The sequence below is a fragment of the Scyliorhinus torazame genome, chromosome 7, assembly GCF_047496885.1.
Source record: "Scyliorhinus torazame isolate Kashiwa2021f chromosome 7, sScyTor2.1, whole genome shotgun sequence".
NCBI classification, from domain to species: Eukaryota; Metazoa; Chordata; class Chondrichthyes; order Carcharhiniformes; family Scyliorhinidae; genus Scyliorhinus; species Scyliorhinus torazame.
In genome coordinates this window covers 112,306,399-112,329,225 of record NC_092713.1, presented here as the reverse complement: position 1 = coordinate 112,329,225, position 22,827 = coordinate 112,306,399, and the positions used below count along the sequence as shown (strand labels likewise).

Sequence of the window (22,827 nt, the reverse complement as noted above, 5' to 3'; positions counted from 1 at the left end):
CTGCGGTATGCCACTGGACACGGGGTTCCAGTCACAAAAGCAACCTTTGGCCATCACACTCTGCCTCATGCCACGAAGCCAATTTTAGATCCAAATTTCCCTGTATCCTGTGGGCTCTCACCTTATTGATCAGTCTCCCATGTGGGAGACCGTATAGGTTATAAAAACATACTGAATAATTCTCATGGGAGTGCAAGAATTTTAACCCTCCAATAGCAAGTAGAGAATGTTTATGGGGTTCAGGGAAAGACAGTGCCTGTATGTATAAAGACAACATTTCTCCAGGCCTGCAAGGTTTGCTGCTAAATTTTATCTTTCTTGTACTGGTGTTGAACTCCAGATGGTGTAAAAACATTTCACTATCAGATTTGCTAGTGTCTTTAGTCAATAGAATGTAATTTAGGCATAAGAATGCATTTGCAAAACAAATCTGGGGCAGTAAGCATGATCTTATTAGAATTCTTGTGACTTCATATGGAAGGAGTAAACCGAATCTGGACACATGGAACAGAAAGAAAATAAGTGAGCATATTGTATGTTCCTGCCTTAGCCTACTTCAAAGAAGCATTGAGGAAAGCTGGGAGCAAGCTATTCAGCCCACACTGGTTCTGAGTAGTGCACAACACTGTCAACTCATGCTTTTAGTCATGATATGCAGATGACATGCAGATTATCTAACTAATATTCTTGCCAAAGTTATTGCAAGACACAAACTATCCAGTCCATATTTTTTTCTAGGGTTAATGCATTGTACAGGACAGACCAAGAATCTGATGAAGAATGCCATTTTTCCAAAATGTAGTGTTGCAACAAAAATATTGCTTAAAACAAAGCAATGCTAAACAGCTGAGGTGTTGGAAATGCTTTGATTCTACATTATCTTTGGCCAGTGCTGAATAAGAATAGCTAGTGCTTGTTTGTAGATGCTTCACAAGTTTGCAATTTGCACCAAATATGGTGCATCTTGCCAGTTGGTAACAAATTGTCTTTTTTCCCCCCCAACAAAGGAGGACACAATGGAGGTGGAGGAATTCCTGAAGGAAGCTGCTGTAATGAAAGAAATTAAACATCCAAACTTAGTTCAGCTACTAGGCAAGTGTTTCTTGATCTGTTGTCTTCTGATGAGAACTAGTCCTGTATTGACAATATAGCAATTCACCATTTGGCTTGTGGATGAATATTTCTTTTATTCTATCCTGCCAACTCCCTCCTCTGCCTGAGAAAAGCCAACCTGTAACATGGGAATTGTCAGTGCAGTGAGTGTGATCAAATTAGGTTTTACATACTCCATTAATGCTGCACATTAAATTTTAAAACCTGTGCACATTTCAAACTATAGCATGACTTCAACATGGTTAGAAGCAGCGTGAGGATCATGTTAAGCCTTTGAGTTGGGAGTAGAATATTCTGTGCTGTGAACGTTTTCTTCAAATGTATGTTGTGTCAGTCTTGATTCAGCAGCAGCTCTAAGCCAGAAGGTTGAGAGTTTGTGCCTTGAACACATAATCTAGGCTGACGTTTCATTGCAGAATCTGAATTCTGGACTTCCAGGGGCAGCCATGGAGTGAGTGGTCGCAAATTTGGTGGCTCTTACTCGAGACGGAATTGTTTGGTCCTTTTCACCCAATGTAGGGGGTGTTTAATGGTGCAAAGTGGATGAACTGAGAGACAGGAATTCTCCTCCGGATCGTTTTATGGTTTACCAAATGAGAAGTATATCGAGCAAAGGGCAACAGTCTAGCCGGGAGGACTTTCAAAGTGCGACAGAGGGAAAGATGGCGGAAGGCTCTGGGGTGTCGTTGGCTACCCAATGGTCTACTGAGCAATTGGTGGACTTTTGAGAGCCAAGTTTTTCAGTAGCAGAGGCAAGAGACCTTGGAGGACCTGGCTCAGGTGGTGGTGCTGATCATGGTGGCTGTTGAGAGAGTAGAGCAAAGGCTGGAGGTGCAGAGTTGGGCACTCCAGAAGGAGTTGGAGTCGGTGGTGGATCACGAGTTGGAGTCGGTGGTGCATCATGAAGACCGGTTGGCCTCATTGGAGGCAGAGTTGGTACTCATGGCGGAGTGGCAGAAGTGGTTGAGGGGGAAGGTGGAGGACCTGAAGAATCGCTTCAGGAGGCAGAATCTCCGGATTGTGGGGCTGTCTGAGAGGATCGAAGGAACGCAGGCCACAAAGTATGTGGTGAAGTTGTTTGAGAAGCTGGTTTGGGGGGGGGGGGTCTTTCTGGGCCCCCCCCCACACACACACACACACAACGTCTCAGGCTTCAGGTATGCTTACTTTAGAAAAAGACAAGGAACTGGAGAAGTGTGGGTTATACTGTCCAATTTTGTTGTTGAATGTAGATGCAAAGTTGCTGGCGAAAGAACTGGCAATGAGGATAGAGGACTGTGTGCCGGGGTGGTAGGTGAAGACCAGACTGGATTTGTGAAGGGACGGCAGCTGTCAACGAATGTCCAGACGTTACTGAATACCATTATGATGCCCTCGGAAGGCCGAGAGGTGGAAGTGGGTTTGGCGATGGGCACGGAGATAGCTTTCGATTGGGTGGAGTGGGCGTACTTATTTGAGGTGTTGGGGCGGTTTGGGTTTGAGCAGGGGATCACTGACCCATACCCCTGACTTCGGGGGTTCCGGGTCCCTCCAGCCCAGTAAGATCCATCTCTGGGCCACCAGGGAGGCAAAGGCCAGGACACCAGCCTCTCTCAACCCCTGGGCTCCCGGATCGGCCGACACACCAAAGGTCGCCATCTCTGGATTCGGCACCACCCTCCGCTTCAATACTTCTGTCATGATGTCAGCAAACCCCTGCCAGCTTCGGGCATGCCCAAAACATATGGACATGGTTCGCAAGACCCCCCCGCACAGCACCCACACCTATTCTCCCCCCCCCTCAAAGAACCTATGAAGTCAGACGTTTAGGAGGTGGGATGTGCTGCCATTGTCTTTGGCTGGTTGGGTCCAGATAGTAAGGATGGTGGTGTTGCCCAAGTTTTTGTTTGTGTTTCAGAACTTGCCGGTCTTTGTGCCCAAGTCCTTTTTTAGGAAGGTCAATGGGATAATTTTGACGTTCGTGTGGGTGGACAAGGCTCTGCGGGCTAGGAGGGTGTTCTTGAAGAGGGATCGAGGTGGGGTGGGGGGCTAGTGTTGCCGAAGTTGCAAACCTTTTGTTGGGCAGCAAACATTGCAATGGTTAGGAGATGGACGGTGGAGGAGCGGTCGGTGTGGGTGCGGATGGATGAGGCCTCGTGTAAATGGACCATTTGAGGGCAGTATTGTTATTGCCCCTTCTGTTCTCCCCGGCCACGTACTCCACGTGCCTGGTAGTGGTATCAGCATTGAGGATGTGGAACCAGTGCTGGCCGCATTTTAGAATGGAAGGCATATGTCCCTGTTGCCGCTGATTTGCGACAGTCATAGGTTTGCTCCGGCGGGTTTAGATGTGAGGTTCCAAGGGTGGAGGCAGGTGGGGATAGAGTAATTTATTTGTTGGAGGGAAGTTTGCAGACTGGGAGGGGCTTATCAGTTGCCAAAGAGGAACGGGTTCAGATATCTGCAGGTGTGGGGCTTTATAATTGTTTCTGATGCTGCCACACCCCGGTGCTGCAGACAAACATCTGTCTGAGGAGGAAATAGGAGTGGGCATGGTCTCGGATATATAATAATAATATTTATTATTGTCACAAGGAGGCTTGCAATAACACTGCAAAGAAGTTACTGTGAAAATCTAGTGATTTCCGCAGTAACTTCATTGCAGTGTCAATGTAAGCCGACTTGTGACAATAATAAAGATTGTTATTATATATGGGGGGCTGTTGAAGAGAGAGAGCGTCCCGGTGGAGGAGGTGAGGTGGGGGTTGGGGGGTACGTTGGGGGCTGGAATATGGAGTGAAGCTTTGCAGAGGGTTAATGCGTCCTCATCCAGTTTAAAGTGGCACGCAGGGCCCACATGGTGTCCAGGGTGAGTCAGTTCTTTTCAGGGGCGGAGGGGCGGTGTTAGGGGGGCCGGCGAACCATGTCCACAGTTTTGGGCGTGTTAGAGGTTGAGGCGTTTTGGACAGAATTTACAGATATTATGTCAAAGATTTTTGGGGTGACGATAGCTCTGCGTCTGGAGGTGGCAATATTTGGAGTGCCGGAGGATCCAGGGGGACAGGTGGGGAGAGAGGCCGGTGTATTGGCATTGCCTCCCTGACAGCCCGGAGACTGGGTTGCAGGACTCTGAGCCGCCGAGTGTAGGGGGTGTGGGTGACTGATTTGGCAGAGTCGCTTCACATAGAGAAGATCAAGTTTGCCATTAGTGGGGGGCAGAGGGCGGGGTTTACCTCAAGGTGGAAGCTGTTCACTGACTTCTTTAAGTAATATTGAGTTGTCAGCGGGGTGGGGGTTTCTTTTTTCAGTTCAGGTTAGGTTAAAAGTTCAAAAAGGGGGGCAGGTGCCAGAGTGGCAGCGGGTAGAGTTCGGAGAGGGGGGGGATGTTTTAAACTGTTTGCTGTTGCAGTGGTTGGTTTGTGTTTTTTCTTCTTCGTTATGTATATATTTGAAAATGCCTTCAATAAAATATTTTGACAATTATAATCTGACTCTGAGATGCTGTCTTTTGAATGAGACGTTAAAGCAAGTCTGTCTCCTCAGGTGGATGCAAGAGATCCCATGAAACTATTTGAAGCAGGGCAGTTAAGCCCATTGTCCTGGCCAAAATTTGTTCCTCTACTGATCTGTTCAAAATCACATTTTCTGACCATTATGTCATTACCATTTGTGGACCTTGCTGTTTGAAAATTGGGTGCCACATTCCCTGCATTACAATCGTGGCTGAAGCTCAAAAAATGCTTAATTCATTGTGAAACGCTTTAGGTTGACCGTAGGTTGTGAAAAGCATAAGTTATTTAAATAATTTGAAGGTGGGTTACAGACAAATAATCAACAGTGTGCATGAGCTGGTTGTTATTAAAACAGAGTAATTTTGGTTACTGTTTACCTAAAGAGTGCAGATGGAAATAATGTGACATTTTTTGCCTTTAGGTGTTTGTACTTTGGAACCCCCCTTTTACATTGTCACTGAGTATATGCCCCATGGGAATTTGCTGGACTACTTGCGTGAGTGCAACAGGGAGGAGGCGAATGCTGTTGTGCTCTTGTACATGGCCACACAGATCTCCTCTGCCATGGAGTACCTGGAGAAAAAGAACTTTATTCACAGGTCAGGCACTGCAAAGAATACAAAGCACAATTTTCTTTTAATAAACAATTTTATTGAGATATTTTTGGCATTGTAAAAGTTGTGGTGTACAGTAATGTGCAAATATCAACACAAAGCAGAAACATAGTGCAAAAGACCATTCCCCTCTCATAACCAGCACCCGCCTATTTATCCCTCCTATTCGACTGTAATCTACCCCCCCCGCCCCCGCTGACATTTAATTCCCCGCGAAGAAGTCGAATGGTTGCCACCTTCGAGCGAACCCTAATACAGATCCTCTTAAGACGAACTTAATTTTTTCCAGCCCTAAAATGCTCGACATGTCTGAGAGCCATGCTTCGGTCTTCGGGGCTTTGAGTCCCTCCATGCCAGCAGTATACGTCGCCGGGCTACCAGGGAAGCAAAGGCCAAGACATCGGCCTCCCTCTCCTCCCGGACCCCCGGGTCTTCCGAGACCCCCAAAATTGCCACCACTGGACTCATCACCACCCTAGTTTTCAGTACCTGGGACATGACTCCCAGTATCTGCAAATCCCTCCCAGTATCTCCTAAGTTTTGAGCATGCCCAGAACATGTGGACGTGATTCGCTGGCCCTCCCACACACCGAGCGCATTTGTCCTCCACCCCAAAAAATGTACTCATCCGGGCCACCGTCATGTGGGCCCGGTGGACGACCTTGAACTGAATCAGGCTGAGCCTAGCACATGTTGCAGTTGAATTTACCCGACTCAGGGCTTCCGCCCATACCCACTCCTCCATCTCCTCGCCAAGTTCCTCCTCCCACTTGAGCTTCAGTTCCTCTGTCTGGGACTCCGCCCCTTTCATAAGTTCACGGTAAATATCTGAGACTTTCCCCTCTCCTACCTCTCCCCTAGACACTACTCTGTCCTGGATCCCATTTGGCAGGAGGCGTGGGAAGGATGGGACCTGTCTACGTATGAAGTCACGCACTTGCAAGTATCGAAAGTCATTCTCTCTTACTAGTCCGACTTTCTCCTCCAAGGCCCTCATGCTTGAGAAGCTCCCCCACCCCAAGAACATATCGCCCATCCTTCCCACCCACGCTCTGAATCCACCGTCCATACTCCCAGGGGCAAATCGGTGGTTGTCGCATATTGGAGACCAGACCGATGCTCACACCTCCCCTACCTGCTTCCTCCACTGGCCCCAGATCCGCAGGGCTGCCACCACTACCGGGCTGGTTGAGTACCTGGCCAGCGGGAGCGGTAGGGGGGCCGTGACCAGGGCTGCCAAACTGGTGCCCCTGCACGAAGCCACCTCCACTCGCCCCCAAATAGACCCTGTACCCATCATCCAACTCTTTACCATGGCTATGTTGGCCACCCAGTAGTAGTTGCTGAGGTTTGGCAGCGCCAGTCCCCCCTCACTACAGTTCCTCACAAGCATCGCTTTCTTCACCCGCAGGGACTTCCCCGCCCAGACAAAGCCCATAATAACCTTGTTGACCCTTTTGAAGAAGGACCGTGGGATGAAAATCGGTAGGCACTGAAAAATAAACTGGAATCTTGGGAGGATTGTCATCTTTACTGTCTGCACTCTCCCCGCAAGTGATAGCGGGAGTACATCCCATCTCCTGAACTCATTCTTCATTTGTTCCACCACTCTAGTCAAATTTAGCTTATGCAGCCTGCCCCAGTCTCGTGCCACCTGAATCCCTAAATTTCGGAAACTTTCTCCGACCATCCTAAATGGCAGCCCCTTCAGCCTGTTCTCCTGGTCCCTCGCCTGCACTACAAACATCTCACTCTTAGCCATGTTCGGTTTGTACCCTGAAAACCTGCCAAATTCTCTCAATATTCCTAGTATACTGTCCATCCCAGCCAGTGGGTCCGATACGTACAGGAGCAGGTCGTCCGAGTACAGCGATACCCAGTGTTCCACCCCTCCCCTAATCATTCCCTTCCACCCCCTCGCAGCTCTCAGAGCAATCGCCAGCAGCTCTGTGGCCAATGCAAACGGCAACGGGGAGAGTCGGCATCCCTGTCTGGTCCCCCAGTGTAGTCTAAAGTACTCTGATGTTGTCCTATTCATCCTCACTCTAGCTTTTGGGGCCTGGTACAATAGTCTAACCCAGTCAACAAAGCCCTCCCCAAACCCAAACCGTCCGAGTACTTCCCACAAATAGTCCCACTCCACCCGGTCAAAGGCCTTCTCGGCATCCATTGCCACCACTGCCTCTACCTCTCTTCCCTCCGGGGGCATCATGATCACATTGAGTAGTCTTCTCAAGTTGGCTACCAGCTGTCTGCCTTTCACAAACCCTGTTTGGTCTTCCCTGATCACCTCCGGGACACAGTCCTCAATTCTTTTTTTGTTAATATATTTTATTCAAGATTTTTTGGCCAAACATAACAGTACGTAGTGTTTCTTTTAAACAACAATAAAGCAATATAAATAACAGTGGCCAGTTTTAAACAAATAAATAATTAATATATGAACAGAAACAAAAACAAAACTAAATGGCAACTGCCTTGTCAAAAATAAATACTCTCCAAAGATACAATCTAACAGTCCAATATACATTACCTAAAACAAGTGCCTATACATATACAATAACATCCCTGAGAGTCCGTCCGATTCCTTCCCCCCCCCCCCCTGGGTTGCTGCTGTTGTCGTCTTCTTTTCCATTCCCTCTATCTTTCTGTGAGGTAGTCGACGAACGGTTGCCACCGCCTGGTGAACCCTTGAGCCGAACCCCTTAGTACGAACTTAATCCGTTCTAACTTTATAAACCCTGCCATGTCGTTTAACCAGGTCTCCACACCCGGGGGTTTGGCTTCCTTCCACATTAACAATATCCTGCGCCGGGCTACTAGGGACGCAACGGCCAAAACATCAGCCTCTCTCGCCTCCTGCACTCCCGGCTCCTCTGCAACCCCAAATATAGCCAACCCCCAGCTTGGTTCGACCTGGACCCCCACCACCTTCGAAAGCACCTTTGCCACCCCCACCCAAAACCCCTGCAGTGCCGGGCATGACCAGAACATGTGGGTGTGTGATTCGCTGGGCTTCTCGAGCATCTCGCACACCTATCCTCTATCCCAACAGTCCTCAATTCTAAGCGCCAAGACCTTAGCCAGGAGCTTGGCGCGACGTTGATGAGGGAGATAGGTCTGTATGACCCACACGCTTCCGGGTCTTTATCCTGTTTTATTATCAGCGAAATGGTAGCCTGTGACATCGTCGGGGGTAGCGTCACTCTGTCCCTCGCCTCGTTAAATACCCTAGTCAGCACCAGCCCCACTATCTCCAAGAACATTTTGTAGAACTCCACTGGGTATCCATCCGGCCCCGGGGATCTACCCGACTGAATGGCCTTCAAGCCCCCCAGTACTTCCTCAGCTCTGATCGCCGCCCCCCCCCCCCGAGGGGGTTCCGAAGTATAGAGCTTGCTGTAAAACTCCCGAAACACACTGTTCAGTCCTGACTGGTCATCCACTCTGTTACCCATACCGTCCACTAGCCTGCCTATTTCTCTGGCCGCCTCCTTCCTCCTGAGTTGCTGCGCAAGCATTCTACTAGCTTTCTCCCCATGCTCATAGACCACACCCTTTGCCTTCCTGAGTTGTTCCACTGCCTTACTCGTGGACAACACTCCCAGCTCGGCCTGCAGTCTCCGTCTATCTCTAAGTAGGTCCTCCCTCGGGGCCTCTGCGTATTCCCTATCTGTCCGGTGGATCTCCTTGACCAGTCTGTCCATCTCCGCTCTGTCCATTCTATCTCTCTGGGCCTGAATTGAAATCAGCTCCCCACTTACCACCGGCTTCAGCGCCTCCCACAGGGTCGCTGCTGAGACTTCCTCTGTGTCATTAACCTGCATGTAGTCCTGCATGCACTTCCGCAGTCTCTCGCACACCCCCTCCTCCGCTAGCAATCCTACGTCCAACCTCCATTGCGGGTGCTGGTAGTTCCCTTTGCAGACCTGCAGATCAACCCAGTGTGGGGCATGATCCGAGATGGTGATCGCCGAGTACTCCGTATTTTTTACCCCGCCTACACAGTCCCTGCTCATGATGAAAACATTGATTCTAGAGTATACTTTGTGAACATGCGAGTAGAAAAAATATTCCCTTCCCGTCGGCCGTATGGCTCTCCATGGGTCTACCCCCCCCATCTGCTCCATGAACCCCCTCAGTTCCCTTGCCATCGCTGGGAGCCTACCAGTTCTGGAGCATGACCTGTCTAATCCGGGGTCGAGGACCGTGTTGAAGTCCCCACCCATGATCAGCTTGCATGAATCCAAATCTGGGATTTTCCCCAGCACCCTTTTAATGAAGTCAGCACTACATTCACCAGGACTACCCTCACCCCCTCAAGCGTACCCCGGACCAGAAGAAATCTACCTCCTCCGTCTGCAATTGTGCCCTCCGCCTCAAATTGAAGCCGTTTATTGATCATGATTGCCACTCCCCTGGACTTAGAGTCCAAGCCTGACTGGTCAGTCACTTTCAGATATGTCTCCTGCAGCATGATTATATCCGCCTTTAGAGCCCGCATATGTGCGAACACACGCGCCCTCTTCACTGGCCCGTTTAGTCCTCTGACATTCCAGGTGATCAGCCTGGTTGGAGGGCACCTGCCCCTCCCCCAGCTTGCCGATCAATCTTCTTGGGCGCGCCCCCTGCCCATGTGCCATGCCCCTCCCAGTTTGCCTCCTGGCAGCTCCCACCCCCGACCTCCACTCTGTTACCTACTTTACATCCCTCCCATGTCAGCAAAATAACCCCCTGTAACCCAACCCCTGCCATATACCGGCTGTATGCATCCCCTCCACCTGACTCCCTTGACTAGCTTCCCGCTAGCCCAGTGACTCATCCCTCCGGCTCCCACTTGTCTCGCTCCCATTGTTCCCCCGGGCTCATGCCCCTGATGTGTCCTGCTTGAGCAGTCTCCCTGCAGTAAGGGAGTTCAAACAAAAAAACAAGGGCAATCAAACAAAGACCCGAGCCCGCTCCAACTGTAATGCTATTCCAGTTGTGTAAACAGATGAGTGATACCAATCACCATTTCTGTGCATTAATAATAAAAACACACAGCAATACAGTACCCGCGTCACCCCCCTACATCCAATACCTTTAACCCCCATTGCTTCCTGGCCAAATTTCTGATACGTTGGAAGCTCCAAAATGAGAAAAAAACACAGACAAAGCAAAAACACAACCCAAAAGAGAGAGGTAGCACCCACCCCCCCCCCTCACCCATTGTTCCCAAAGGCAGCAAAAACAGAAAAAAGCAACTACAAAGTACCTGTGAAGCAACAAAAAATATCAAGTCAGTCCAAGAAAACTAGAAGTCCCACAAACAATAATACTCAGACTCTGACTTTGGTCCGTGGGCTCTCAGTTCGGCACCAGTCCCTGATCCTTTGCAAACTCCATCGCCTCATCGGGGTCCATAAAGTTGTAATGCTGGCTCTGGTGCGTGACCCAAGCCGCGCCGGGAACAGCAGACTGAACGTCACGTGCTTTTTGAACACGCTGCCTGGCCACCTCCTGACTTGGGTCTTGGTAAATGCGCAGGACATTGTTGTTCCATGTACAACACTTTGTACTCTTTGCCCACTGAAGAACCCGCTCCTCGTCTGAGAACCTGTGGAACCTGACCACCACTGGTCGGGGTGGGTGGGGGGGGGGAGCGGGAGCGGGGAGCCCGGTTGCTGCTGCCTCACCTGCACCCTGTGTGTCCCCATCCAGCTCCAGAGGTCGCGGAAAGGAGGTAGCCCCCATTAGCTGCTGCAACAGATCTGCCACAAAAGTGGTGGTGTCCACTCCGGCCCCCCACAAATTTTATCTGTGGGCTCTGTTTTCAAGGTCTTCAATTCTCTCAAGCAGCCTTCTCGTTGCTCCTTCAACCCATCTATTTCTATTGCAGCGATCGTTTGTGTGTCCGCCTGTTCCTCCACCGCTTGCTCCAGCTCCTTGACCTTTTTGTCCTGGGCCTCTAGCCTTTGGTTCACTTGCTCCAGCGGTTCTAAGTTATCCTGCTTCATGTCTTCAAAACTTCCTTTTATGTCCTGCAGCACATTGTCCAGCGCTGCTTGGATCGTCTGGTCCGCGGTCCGGTCAGCCATCTTCGGTCCCGGGTCAGCTCCCACACCACTTTGTCTCTGTCCCTTTTCCTGCTTTCGCTGCTTTCTGCTCTTCTTTGTTTCCATACAGCTCCGCACACTTCAATCAGCAACTTTTTGGCCGCCTTTTCTAGCGCTCAAAAGTTCCGAAAAGTCGGGAAACCAGGTCCAAAAAGCCAGCTGGAGTGAGAGCCACCGAATGTGCAACTCACTCCCCCATAGCCACCACCGGAAGTCATCAAAGCACACAGTTTTAATAGCACTGAGTTGGAGTCTCTACAAAATATGCTCGCATGATGGATAACCCTTGAGAATTGCATAAAGATAATGTTAAAATATCTCTGAAAATCCATTAAAGGTTTAATATTTATTTAACATTTAGGTGCTATATATTATGCTGCTGAATTGCTTATGCAAATGTTGTGTGGACACTTGTTATGATGCATTTGTTTCTTCATTCCAGAGACCTTGCTGCACGTAACTGCCTGGTTGGTGAGAATCATGTGGTGAAGGTTGCAGACTTCGGCTTGAGCAGGCTAATGACTGGTGATACCTACACTGCCCATGCTGGAGCTAAATTCCCAATTAAATGGACTGCACCAGAAAGTCTGGCCTACAATACCTTCTCAATAAAATCTGATGTATGGGGTATGTACTGTATGAGGATTTTATGAGCATTGGACTCGGCGACAGACCTCCGTATTATTAATTAGAGCTGAACTTTGACTTTCACCTTGGTTAAAATCCAAGCTAGATAGTTTTTTGTTCGAGTGGGAAAAGAAAACCCGAACTCTGCACAATTCCATCCCTGTTGAAAAACCATAGTGTCAGGTTTTTTTCCGACAAGGATGTGGTTCTTGCAGAAAAGAATGAAAGATGGTAAAATCCTGCAATATGTTCAACTTTCACATCGTTGGGTGGGTGCAATGACTGTATGACATGTTTTATAGGCAGTTCATGATTTAACTGTAGAATTAGGAATTTATTATGAAAAGATAGTAATACAGTCAAAGTATATGGCTTTAAGATTGGATGTGAATTGCATCTGCACATCCTAGTTGAATTATTCTCTCCAATTATCCTAGTTTCACCTGAAGATTAGTTTTTGCAATGCCACAGTGGATGAGCTTGTGTTGTGCATTAATTAATACTTGATTGTTAAAATGCTAATTTTGTTCAAATTAAACATTATTTCTTTATCATATTTGAGACAAGAAATAGGGTATTTCTCAGGTATTGAATATCATAGATCATATTTTTAGTAAATGCAGCTCGAGTGATGGTTCATGCTATGTTGGAAAGATTAGGTGACGTTTATCAAATTGTCTGTCTTTACATTTCTTCTCAGCATTTGGAGTATTACTGTGGGAAATTGCCACATATGGGATGTCTCCATATCCAGGAATCGATCTGTCTCAGGTCTATGATTTACTTGAGAAAGGATACAGAATGGAGCAACCAGAGGGCTGTCCACCCAAAGTCTATGAACTGATGAGATCATGTAAGTAACAGTATGCCAATTTTGACTACGGCAGTGGCAGTCTTTCAGCAAATATTAATTGTGTGTTTTTTACTGCCAAGATATATAATCAATGGCAATTATGGTCCAGATGTTCCGGTGTCTAAATAGTCGTACCCTGGAGATACCCAAGAAGGTGCGCTGGGATAGCCCTCGGAAATCCCCACACGGTGCCTGCACAAGAATTGCCCGGGATGATTTCTGTTTCTGGATCCCTCCGACCATCTGATTTAAAATCAGAGACTTGGATGGTTCCAACTCACTTCGCAGAATAGTTACACAGGAAAGGTTAGAAGGATGAAAACCAGTTTTAACTCCGAGATAACTATGACAGTAAGACCCCAGCACGCCACGTAACCCACCAACTGCACCCCCCCCCCCCCCCCCCTCTGAACTGACCACTCGCCCTCCTTTCTCCCGCCCGCCCCCAATGCAAACCCCCCCCCCCTCCTCGCCATGTACCCAACCATTGTCCCCCTCCCCGACTTCCCTTCCCACCCATCCTCACGGACCTCCCATCCAACCAACCCCCGGAGCCCCCGCCACTACACACACCCTTACCCCTCCCTGCTCTGATTACCGACTTGTCATAAATTTTCTACAAAAATCATTCTACTCTATTTACCATATTGCACAAGTCACGTTTAAAACCTGATTTGTGCTGCTCGAAAAGTGAGAACCGTGATTCATGTGGCGAGATGACACGAATCAATGCTGTCATATGCCTATTTTCCTCTTAGGCTGGCAGTGGAATCCCATGGAGCGCCCGTCATTTGCGGAGATCCATCAAGCATTTGAGACCATGTTCCATGACTCCAGTATTTCGGAAGGTAAAAGAAAACTACTTTTAATCTTTTCCAGTGATCTAGTCCTTACAGGACTCAACATGGCAGTCAGTTCTGTGTTGTTCTAAGAACAAACAACAGTACTGTCAGTTAGTCTCATGAGCATAAGATTTGTATGTGGATCAAACTTGCTTTGAGGTGTAACTTTGTCTGTTCCCACTCTGCTGCCAAATTTAGAAGCTTGTTGATCCTCAGAGGAAACGGCAAAGTCAAGTCAACATTGTCACCATCAGGCAGACAACTGCTTCTGATTCCTGAATTGGCAATCTGTAAGCAAAACAGCATGTGCCTTTATGAAAGAGGCAGCTGTGACATATTGAGAAACTGTCAGCTTATACTCAGTGGCTACATATATAAATCTGATAAAGACTGCTGAAAAAATTGTAGAATCAATTCAAGATGCCAAATTCCATTTTTTTTTTTAAATTACATTGAGAAATAAGATCAGCATACACAAAAGAAAAAGGGTGTGAGAAGACTGTCCAGTCTTTCCATGCTCACCTTGTACATTAGATAAGGCACTGTCAGATAAACCATGTCCAACAGCTCCAATGCTTGCTCGTGTGCGCTCTCTTTCACTCTCCACCTCTCTATCACTCCTCTATCTCATTTTTATTTTATATTTTTATAAGTTTTGAAGACTAAAACCAGAAATTCAAACTTGTCAGTGCTCCTTTTCCTCTGGCAGAAGTTGCAGAAGAGCTTGGAAAAACTGCTTCTTCAACTGTGATCACCCACCAGCTTCAGTTACCCCTGCTCCCAACAAAAACTCGAACACTAAAGAAAAATGCAGAAAATAAGGAAAACATGGACATGGATCATCATGCTGTAGCTCAAACCACCGTGCCAGGTACTTGTGTCACCTTTTGGTTGTTTTTTGCCTTTTCTCCTTTTACGTTTGCCCCTCTCTGTCCTCTCCCCTGAATGCTATCTCCCTTGAGCTAGGTTACTAGGTGAACAAGTCACAGTCATGTCCACCCACTCACTCCCTGTAATTGCCAACACACTGTGTAAATGGTCAAAATAGTTCAGATGGCAAACTTCTCTTTTTCCCCAATAATATATACAAAAACAGTTCTGGCTAATATCTCTCTAAATTTATCTTGTGCTGTTAGACACATGTAGTTTGTGAACTAAGCAACGTAATCACAAACCTTGGCAGTTAACTTTGTTTAAGTTTTAGGTACAGTACAAATCTGGTAGACTGAGTTTGATTTTTATCAGCCACTTTTTCTGAAGAAATTGCATCACGAGTAGGATCTTGGAAAAAATCTCAAGCAACGAACGGTGAATTTGGTTGGCTGTAACATAGAGTGCAGAGTTGTTTCTCACCTAGAAAAGAAACTTTAAAGAAAACAAAGTATGCAATGTTACCATGTGAGTGGTTATGTTAATTTAGAAGCTAGAAAAATATCTCAAGTTGGTAAGATTGCAATAAAAGCTAATGGCTACAAAATTAGAACATGAAAATTGGCTGGAAACAACAATGATGAATACAAATTGATCGTGCACTTAAATGTTTTCTTCCACATCAAGTTGCATTTATTTTCATTTTCTATTTCTCAATAGGAATGGGAACAAACACAGCCCCATGTAGCATCTCCCCAGCATTGCCTCGTAAGCAAAGAGATAAATCTCCTAGTGGTCTCCTGGATGATAGCAAAGAGACCCTGTTTACTAGGGATAGAAAAGCTGGCTTCTTCAGTTCCTTTATGAAGAAGAAGACTGTCCCTATGCCTCCTAAGCGCAGCAGCTCCTTCCGAGAGATGGAGAACCACCCACACAAAAAATACGAGATAACGGGTAACTTTTCTTCTTTCTCGTCTTTTCAGCACTCGGAAGGTCTCGCGTTTGTCCAGTCGCCTGCTGATGGGAATCACACACAGACTCGGTGCTGTGGAAGGGGTTCTGTGCAAAGAAATGGTGGCGTAACTAGTGGAGGGTGGGCAGGACTTGCAGGATTTTTCACTCCACGTTTAATAAAAAAGACGCTTGGCTTAAAAGCTGGGAAGCCTTCGAGTAATGATGATTCAAGCTTGGAGGCCACCAAACCTTTCCCTCGGTCAAATTCTACTTCTTCCATGTCTTCAGGGCTGCAGGAGCTGGATCGACTAGCCTTGACTCTTCCTAGAAATTGTCACCGCAACAGAATTCAACTAGAACATCCAGTCCCCATCATCTCTAAAGAGGAGGGACCGGGAAGATTGACAGATCCACTACATAGAAAGGCAGAAGACGGAATTATTTCATCAAGAGACAAATCAAAAGCGAAGCTCTTAGCAAGGGCTGTTGCAACACCTTCTCTCAGGGCCCATTCAGGCAATGGCGACAGTGATCTTTCACAGAACCTAAACTCAATGCAAGTTGGGCGAGGCGAAACCAATAGTAGTCATTCCGGTCCAATAGGTGTGAAAGAGGATGTGGAGAAGACAAGTTGGACATCTCCAGTCAAGATTGCTGCCACACTCCCAGCAACTCATAATCATAAAGTCCCTGTTCTGATATCTCCAACTTTGAAGCATGCTCCGGCAGACGTTCAGCTGATTGGAACAGATTCTCTTGGAAACAAATTCAAACTGCTGTCAGAACACCAGGTTGCTGCAGAAAGGGAGAGGCCAAGGCTTGTAAAACCAAAATGTGCACCACCCCCACCCCCTCCACCATCTCTAAAACTATTGCAACCTCCTTCTAGCACAGGTCCCAACAGCACAGAAACAGCAGAGGACTGCGAGAACTCATCAATATCACAACAGGGGGTTGATAATGATGAAAGTGGCAAAAGGCCAATCATGACTGTCTTAGGGAAGATCTCCAGACCATCTTTACCGCCCCCTCAAGTGCCTCCATCTTCATCCATTCCCACAATAGCTTCCTCCAAACTTGCAAATGGTGCCTCTGTAACTACGGGTACTAGAATTTCCTTGCGAAAAACCAAGCTGCCACCGGAGAAGGTGCCAACAGAAAAAATCAGCAAAGAAGCACTATTAGAGTGTGCTGAGCTTCTCTGCAGTGTCATCGACAGTGGCTCGGAGTCTATCTCCAACAGCCAGTTAGTTGAAGCAGGATATCGGTTGCTTGATCATTGTACTGGTTATGTGGACTGCATTACGCAGATGAGGAACAAGTTTGCTTTCCGTGAAGCTGTAAACAAATTAGAACAGAGCCTGCATGAGCTCCAGGTATCCTCCACAGCTTCTACTGGACTTGCTACAAACCCTGTGTTCAGTAACTTACTGACATGTGCTAAAGAGCTAAGTGATATTGTGCAGAGGTAGCCAAGATGGCCATACTGTGTGTGAGGTTTAGTGACTCAAGTTTGTTATCTTAAGTACCTCAGCAAATGTTCAGCTCTTCAATGTTTACAGATTCATCTCTTTCGGTCAGTGGAGTCGTGGTTAGAGCCATCTGTGCATCGTGAGACTGCGGGAGGGTTGGGGGAAACATAATCTCCATGTTTTACTGGGTGGAATGCTACTCCTGATATTAAATGCATTTAGTGGGACAGGTCCAAAACCAGCTATTTTAAGTTGGGGCCCAGGTAAGCTTTCTCCCCACCCCCATCCCCATACTGGACAGTTCTAAGGGACTTTTCCCTGATGAAAAGGAAGTCAAACCGAACGGTTTTAGAATACCTAATCATGTGGTTATGTTCAATTACGTTAGTGCAAAATACAAAACCAAGTCTTGTCACTGGACTTATTTTGTGTGCCTGTATCAGTACACTATCCCAAAAATATTATGCTTGAACCAGTTTGCTTTAATGTTATCCAACTGCTGCTTATCAGGTAATGTTAAATCATCACCAATTATTCCCATCAGCAGTGGTGCAGGCTTCAACCTTCAGACGCCAACACTTCATCGTATTGGTACATGGCGCAAAATTCTGTCCAGCGTCACCAAAATATTGGAGAGCAAGTTGTAATCTGCTGTGCCAGGTGTTTGTTCAGCGTTCCAGTGGACATAAAGATCATGTACCCACTATTAATCACTACTGAAATGGTTGTGACAAGACTGCAAATTAAAGCTTGGGCATGTTGACTTCCTCTTCATATTTGCGGATATAATGCGGTGCTGTGTCTCATTCAGGAGCAACATCAAGGCAAAACTAATATCAGCAGACCTGGAGATTTAATCCAGGTTGATAATTTTTCTGAGTTTCCACTGTAGACTTCATGGTAACACTACTTCAGGAAGTCCCTCAGAACTGTCATGGGATTAAAGATGTGCCTATGTAACGTTACTTCTCAGAATGGACCTCATGTTTCTATTTTTAGTGAATGGAACAAATGTTACATGGCAGAATCTGCTGTGACTTCAGAATGACAATGTGAATTGTATTTCCTTGGCAATGCCACGTGAATTTACTGTGTTTGCTGTGAGTATAGAAAATGACATCCCTAAATCATGCACACAGTCAAGTCAGACCTCTACTGCAATCAATATTTATGACAGCGACCCCCCCCTCTTCCCCCTGCCCCATGTACTCACCTGTGGTGGTGGAGAATCTTGAAGGTCGCACAGGAATATTGCATCTGTTTTTTCTCTGTTCACAGCAATAGATTACACTAAGAAAAGTACACATATTTTGGATTCACTTCTTCAGCCACGTGTTCTCTGCAGAAATATTGTAAAGGAAATTTAATCGGTGACAAATACAGCTGACAGTTTCCCATTGTGATGTGACTGTTAAAGAAAAGCTTCTTAATCCAGGCTCCTGTCTATAAATTACAAACTATTAGCTCTGACAAACAGCTGGTTGTCTAATTAGTAACCAGGAAGATGATTTTTATACTGTCCCTGAAAAGCTTTCCCTTTAATCTTCTAGCATGTAAACGTTTAGAGTCCGAGAGAGTTATGCAGTTGTACAGTGCAGAAAAGGCCCTTCGGCCCATCAAGTTTGCACCGACAATAACTACTCCTAATCCTGCGCTAATCCCATTTACCAGCACTTGTCCCATATCCTTGATTGTGATGGTATTTCAAGTGCTCATCCAAGTGCTTTTTAAAGGTTGAGGTTTCCAGCCTCGTCTATCTTCCAAGGCAGTGCATTCCAGATTCTCCTCATCCTCGGAGTGAAAAACTGTTTTCTCCTCCTGCCCCTCACCCTAAAACTATGCCCCCTTGTGATTGACCCCTCAACCAAGGGGAATAGCTGCTTCCTATTCAACCCCCTCATAATCTTATACACCTAAATCATATCCCCCTTCAGTTTTCTCTGCTCTACCTATCCAATCTCTCTTTAGCTCAGATGCTCCATCCCAGGCAACATCCTGGTGAATCTCTTCTCTACCCCCTCCTGTGCAATCAGCTCCTTCCTAAAGTGAGGTGACCAGAACTGCACACAGCACTCCAGCTGCGACCTAACCAACGTTTTGTTTAGCTCCAACATAACCTCCTTGCTCTTATGTTCTATGCCACGATTGATAAAGGCAAGAGTCCTATATGCCCTTTTAACTATCCTATTCATCTGCTCTGCCGCCTTCGGGGATCTGTGAACAAGTACCCCAATATCCATCTGTTCTCTGACCTTCCTAGTGTCCTGCCATTCATTTTCATACTCCCTTGCCCCGTTTCTTCTTCCAAAGTGCATCGCCTCGCAATTATCAGGGTTAAATACCATCAGCCACTGCTTTGCCCATCTAACCAACTCATCTATATTCTCCTGAAATCTATGACCCTTTTCTTCACTGTTGACCACCCTACCAATCTTGGTGTCATTTGCAGACTTGGTTATCACCTCGACAAGTTTCCTTGAATTCAATGTGCTTCAACCTTCTCAATCAGTCTCTCACGTGGGACCTTGTCAAAGGCTTTGCTAAAATCCATATAAACTACATAAACTGCACTTCCTTCATGTACACACTCGATCACTTTCACAAAAAATTCTGTCAAATTTGTTCGGCATGACCTCCCTCTGATAAAGTCATGTTGACTATCCCTAATCAACCCATGCCTATCCAAGTGAATTAATTAATTCTCTCCTTCAGAATTTTCTCCAGTAGTTTCCCTACCACTGACGTGAGACTCGTCAGTCTGTAGTTCCCTGGTTTATCTCTACCACCCTTCTTGAAAACGTGGAACAACTTGCGTTGTTCTCCAGTCCTTTGGCACTTCCTCCTTGTCCCCCGGCCCCTCGTGGCCAGGGAGGAATTAGAAAGTTGCTTCAGAGCACCTGCAATTTCCTGCCTCACCTCCCACAAAAGTCTGGGATGCAATTCATCCGGCCTGGGGATTTGCCTATTTATTTATTTTTTACGATTAATTTATCAGTTTTTATTTATTTTAAATGCATATACAACGAGGGACCAGTATCCCATTCTTAAAACTATATATTTCTCTACCCCATCATTTTACTGCTCCTGAATGTGTGCCCAGTTCTTTTTGAGGTAGGCTAATTAATTTCATGCCATCGGAGCATTATTAAATTTTCACTCTTTCTGCACTCAATCCCTCATGCTCATCACTGCCTCTCAAATTAGCCACAAAGCACGTGCACAGGTGTTATACAAGATCATGTTTGCTAAAACCATATATTTAATGAGAACAATTTTTTTCTGTGAAGAAAAAATGTTGAGCCTTAAGTTGTGTCCAGAACAAAGAGGAAACATGAATTGCAGCCAATTGTGTATTTTATTCATGTTGGGATTTGGAGTTGTGACTGTGTACATGACTCAACGCCAAGGCAGCATTTCATAATATGTGGTGTCCAAGTTCTAAGGAAAGGGAAGTTTGTACCACAGAGCACGGATCATTAGGCGCATGACAGCAGCCCCTGAAGTCACTTTTCCTCGCCGTACACTACTGTTTGTTTTAAGACTCGGCAAAATACTGTTTTTCTGAAAACACTAAAATAACCTTGCTGTGTCCAGTGAAATGCAGAATTTTTTTTTTTTTTGTTGAGTGCTGTGACCGTCCGATCGTGTTTGCAGTATTGCCTGTGGACTGTCATTTCAGACTGTTTGCTGCTGATAATTAGCAGAAATACTCTGTGTGCATTTATACCAAAGGCCACTTGGTTCAGTCATTTTTTTTTGTGCAATTTAGGCTGGGTCAAACTTATTTCTGGTTTCATGGGCAGATCTGCAATTAGGTTTTTGGTTTCATCGATCCTGATTTTGTTGATTCTTTTCACATCCTGATTTTTCTTGGGACACAACAAACCCTTTGTTTCCCTCCAACCTTGAGCAATTCTTCACTAAAAACATTAAGATAATTACAATCCTTACAATTAGTAATATTATACCCTCATAAAATTCTGACCGTCTGATTATAAAAGGTAAGACTAAAGTTATCAAGAAACTGAGTCCCAGAACCACTGTGTCTTGATACCTGTAGTTTCCATACTGGGGAGAAAAAACAACATCTGCCTGATTTGAAACTCCAAGTCCATTAACCTTGATCTTTTTTAAAATGTAATTAATTCCACCTCATACGCTTGTGTGTGTGAGGATGTTAAAATGGGCACAACTAAGCTGGCACGTGCAGCTATAGCTTTATCCTGACCAAAAGACCTCTCACAATCAATTTTCTCAGTCACCAGGGTAAAATTGACCAAGACAGGGATATTATTTGACCGATTCTTATCTACCCAGATGGGTTCAGCTCCAAAAGACAATCCAAAGTTTTCTTTGACCCTACAATCCCCACACATCAGGGGTGTGATGGCTTCTGCGAAACACCGCAAACTTGAGTTTATTTCACACACACAAATCGTTTATAATAATCTTTATTGGCACAAGTAGACTTACATTAATATTGCAATGACATAACTGTGAAAATCCCCTAGACGCCACACTCCGATGTCTGTTCAGGTACACTGAGAATTCAGAATGTCCAAATTACTTAAGTTTCAACAACAGTGCGGAGATCAACCAAGATCACAACTAAAATCAAGAAGAAAATCTCAATTAAAACTGGGGAGTATGATCCACTGTGAATAAGAAATCATAACATTCACAGCTTTGCCCACCAAGGATTCAATACCTCTCCTTCCAGTAATTAAAAACTTCTGTGACCTTCATTGCATTACAGTATCCTGTCACAGTCACATCGTGTTCTTTAAGGTAAATTTAGAGTTGAATGGAAGCTTTTAATTTGGATTAGAATTTCAAATTGTCATAAATGTTTTGGGTTTTGTTATTTGATCCTGTACCAGTGAAGCTTATGATTTCAAAATTATAAGGGTATTATTCAAATCATGCTGTGACATCCCAAATGAGTAATCACAATCTGGTTCAGCCTGGACTCAGTTAACAAAAAACTCCAGTCTCTGAGGCAGAAGGACACTACTCAAAGAGCGGGGTTCTCCTTGTGTCTTGGTCCCTCATCAATCCATCAACAAACATCATTAAAATGTATTGCAGTATCTGGGCATTATCACAGTACTGTTTTGGGGACCTTGCTGTGTGGAATATTGGCTTCCCACATTTCCCTATGTTACAACAGTGACTTACAAAAGTTGTAAAATTAATTGATGCATTGCGAGATCATTTGAGTCACGATATAAATGCAACTCCTTAACAACAAGATGTCGGAAACTGTCACAAGATGAGTAATCAGATTGACTAAAATATCTCTTTCATGTGTGTGTGGTGGGGCGGGCGGTGGGGTGCTGTTATTGGTGCAGGGTGGGGTGAAAGATTATTTTGTTACACATGGATATTTGTCAGGATTTTGTCAGAAAGCAGAAATGAATTTTCCCCAGCCTTTTAAGCACTAAGATGTATAAATATGTGAATTTATCAGGGGTTTGAGGGATGGCGGAACTATCAGAATGAACACTAAATGACACGAGCAGTATTTTGTTCTTTTTGTACTATAAATATGTTTGAGTTTGTAATTAAATTATCACAGAATTATGAATCAACTGAGTGTTTTTGGCAGTGTTGGCTTGGTATGCATATGGTCAGAATCCATAAGTAATGCATCATTCTCTGTTCCACAGATTTTAAAAAACTATTAGCATTTAAAACATCATACAATGAACTGTTTTATAATTGGGAGACATTTATGATGGGTACATGTTCTCACTTCATTGTTGGTAAGCTTTTACAGTGCCACAAAATGTTAAATATTTAAATTTATACTAAGTTGAAGGTGCTGAAAACTAATTTATTTTCATTGTGGCTGCAATGTTTAAGCCCCCACCCACTTGTCAAAGCACTTTAGTGT

The 22,827-nt window shown here is 45.6% G+C and overlaps 1 protein-coding gene across 2 annotated transcripts in view; it reads left to right on the top strand.

The window, feature by feature from the left end:
* abl2 (c-abl oncogene 2, non-receptor tyrosine kinase) overlaps positions 1-22,518 on the top strand; it is a 149,245-nt gene extending 126,727 nt beyond the window's left edge. The window contains exons 5-11 of one of the 2 annotated variants that reach the window (XM_072511273.1): positions 1,008-1,092; positions 5,026-5,203; positions 11,756-11,940; positions 12,641-12,793; positions 13,552-13,641; positions 14,345-14,506; positions 15,226-22,518. In XM_072511273.1, the coding sequence (XP_072367374.1) occupies positions 1,008-1,092; positions 5,026-5,203; positions 11,756-11,940; positions 12,641-12,793; positions 13,552-13,641; positions 14,345-14,506; positions 15,226-16,931 (2,559 nt within the window). In that variant the 3' untranslated portion in view covers positions 16,932-22,518. The remainder of the gene's footprint in view (positions 1-1,007; positions 1,093-5,025; positions 5,204-11,755; positions 11,941-12,640; positions 12,794-13,551; positions 13,642-14,344; positions 14,507-15,225) is intronic. The other variant, XM_072511274.1, reaches the window with a different exon arrangement.
* The last annotated feature ends 309 nt before the right edge of the window (positions 22,519-22,827 follow it).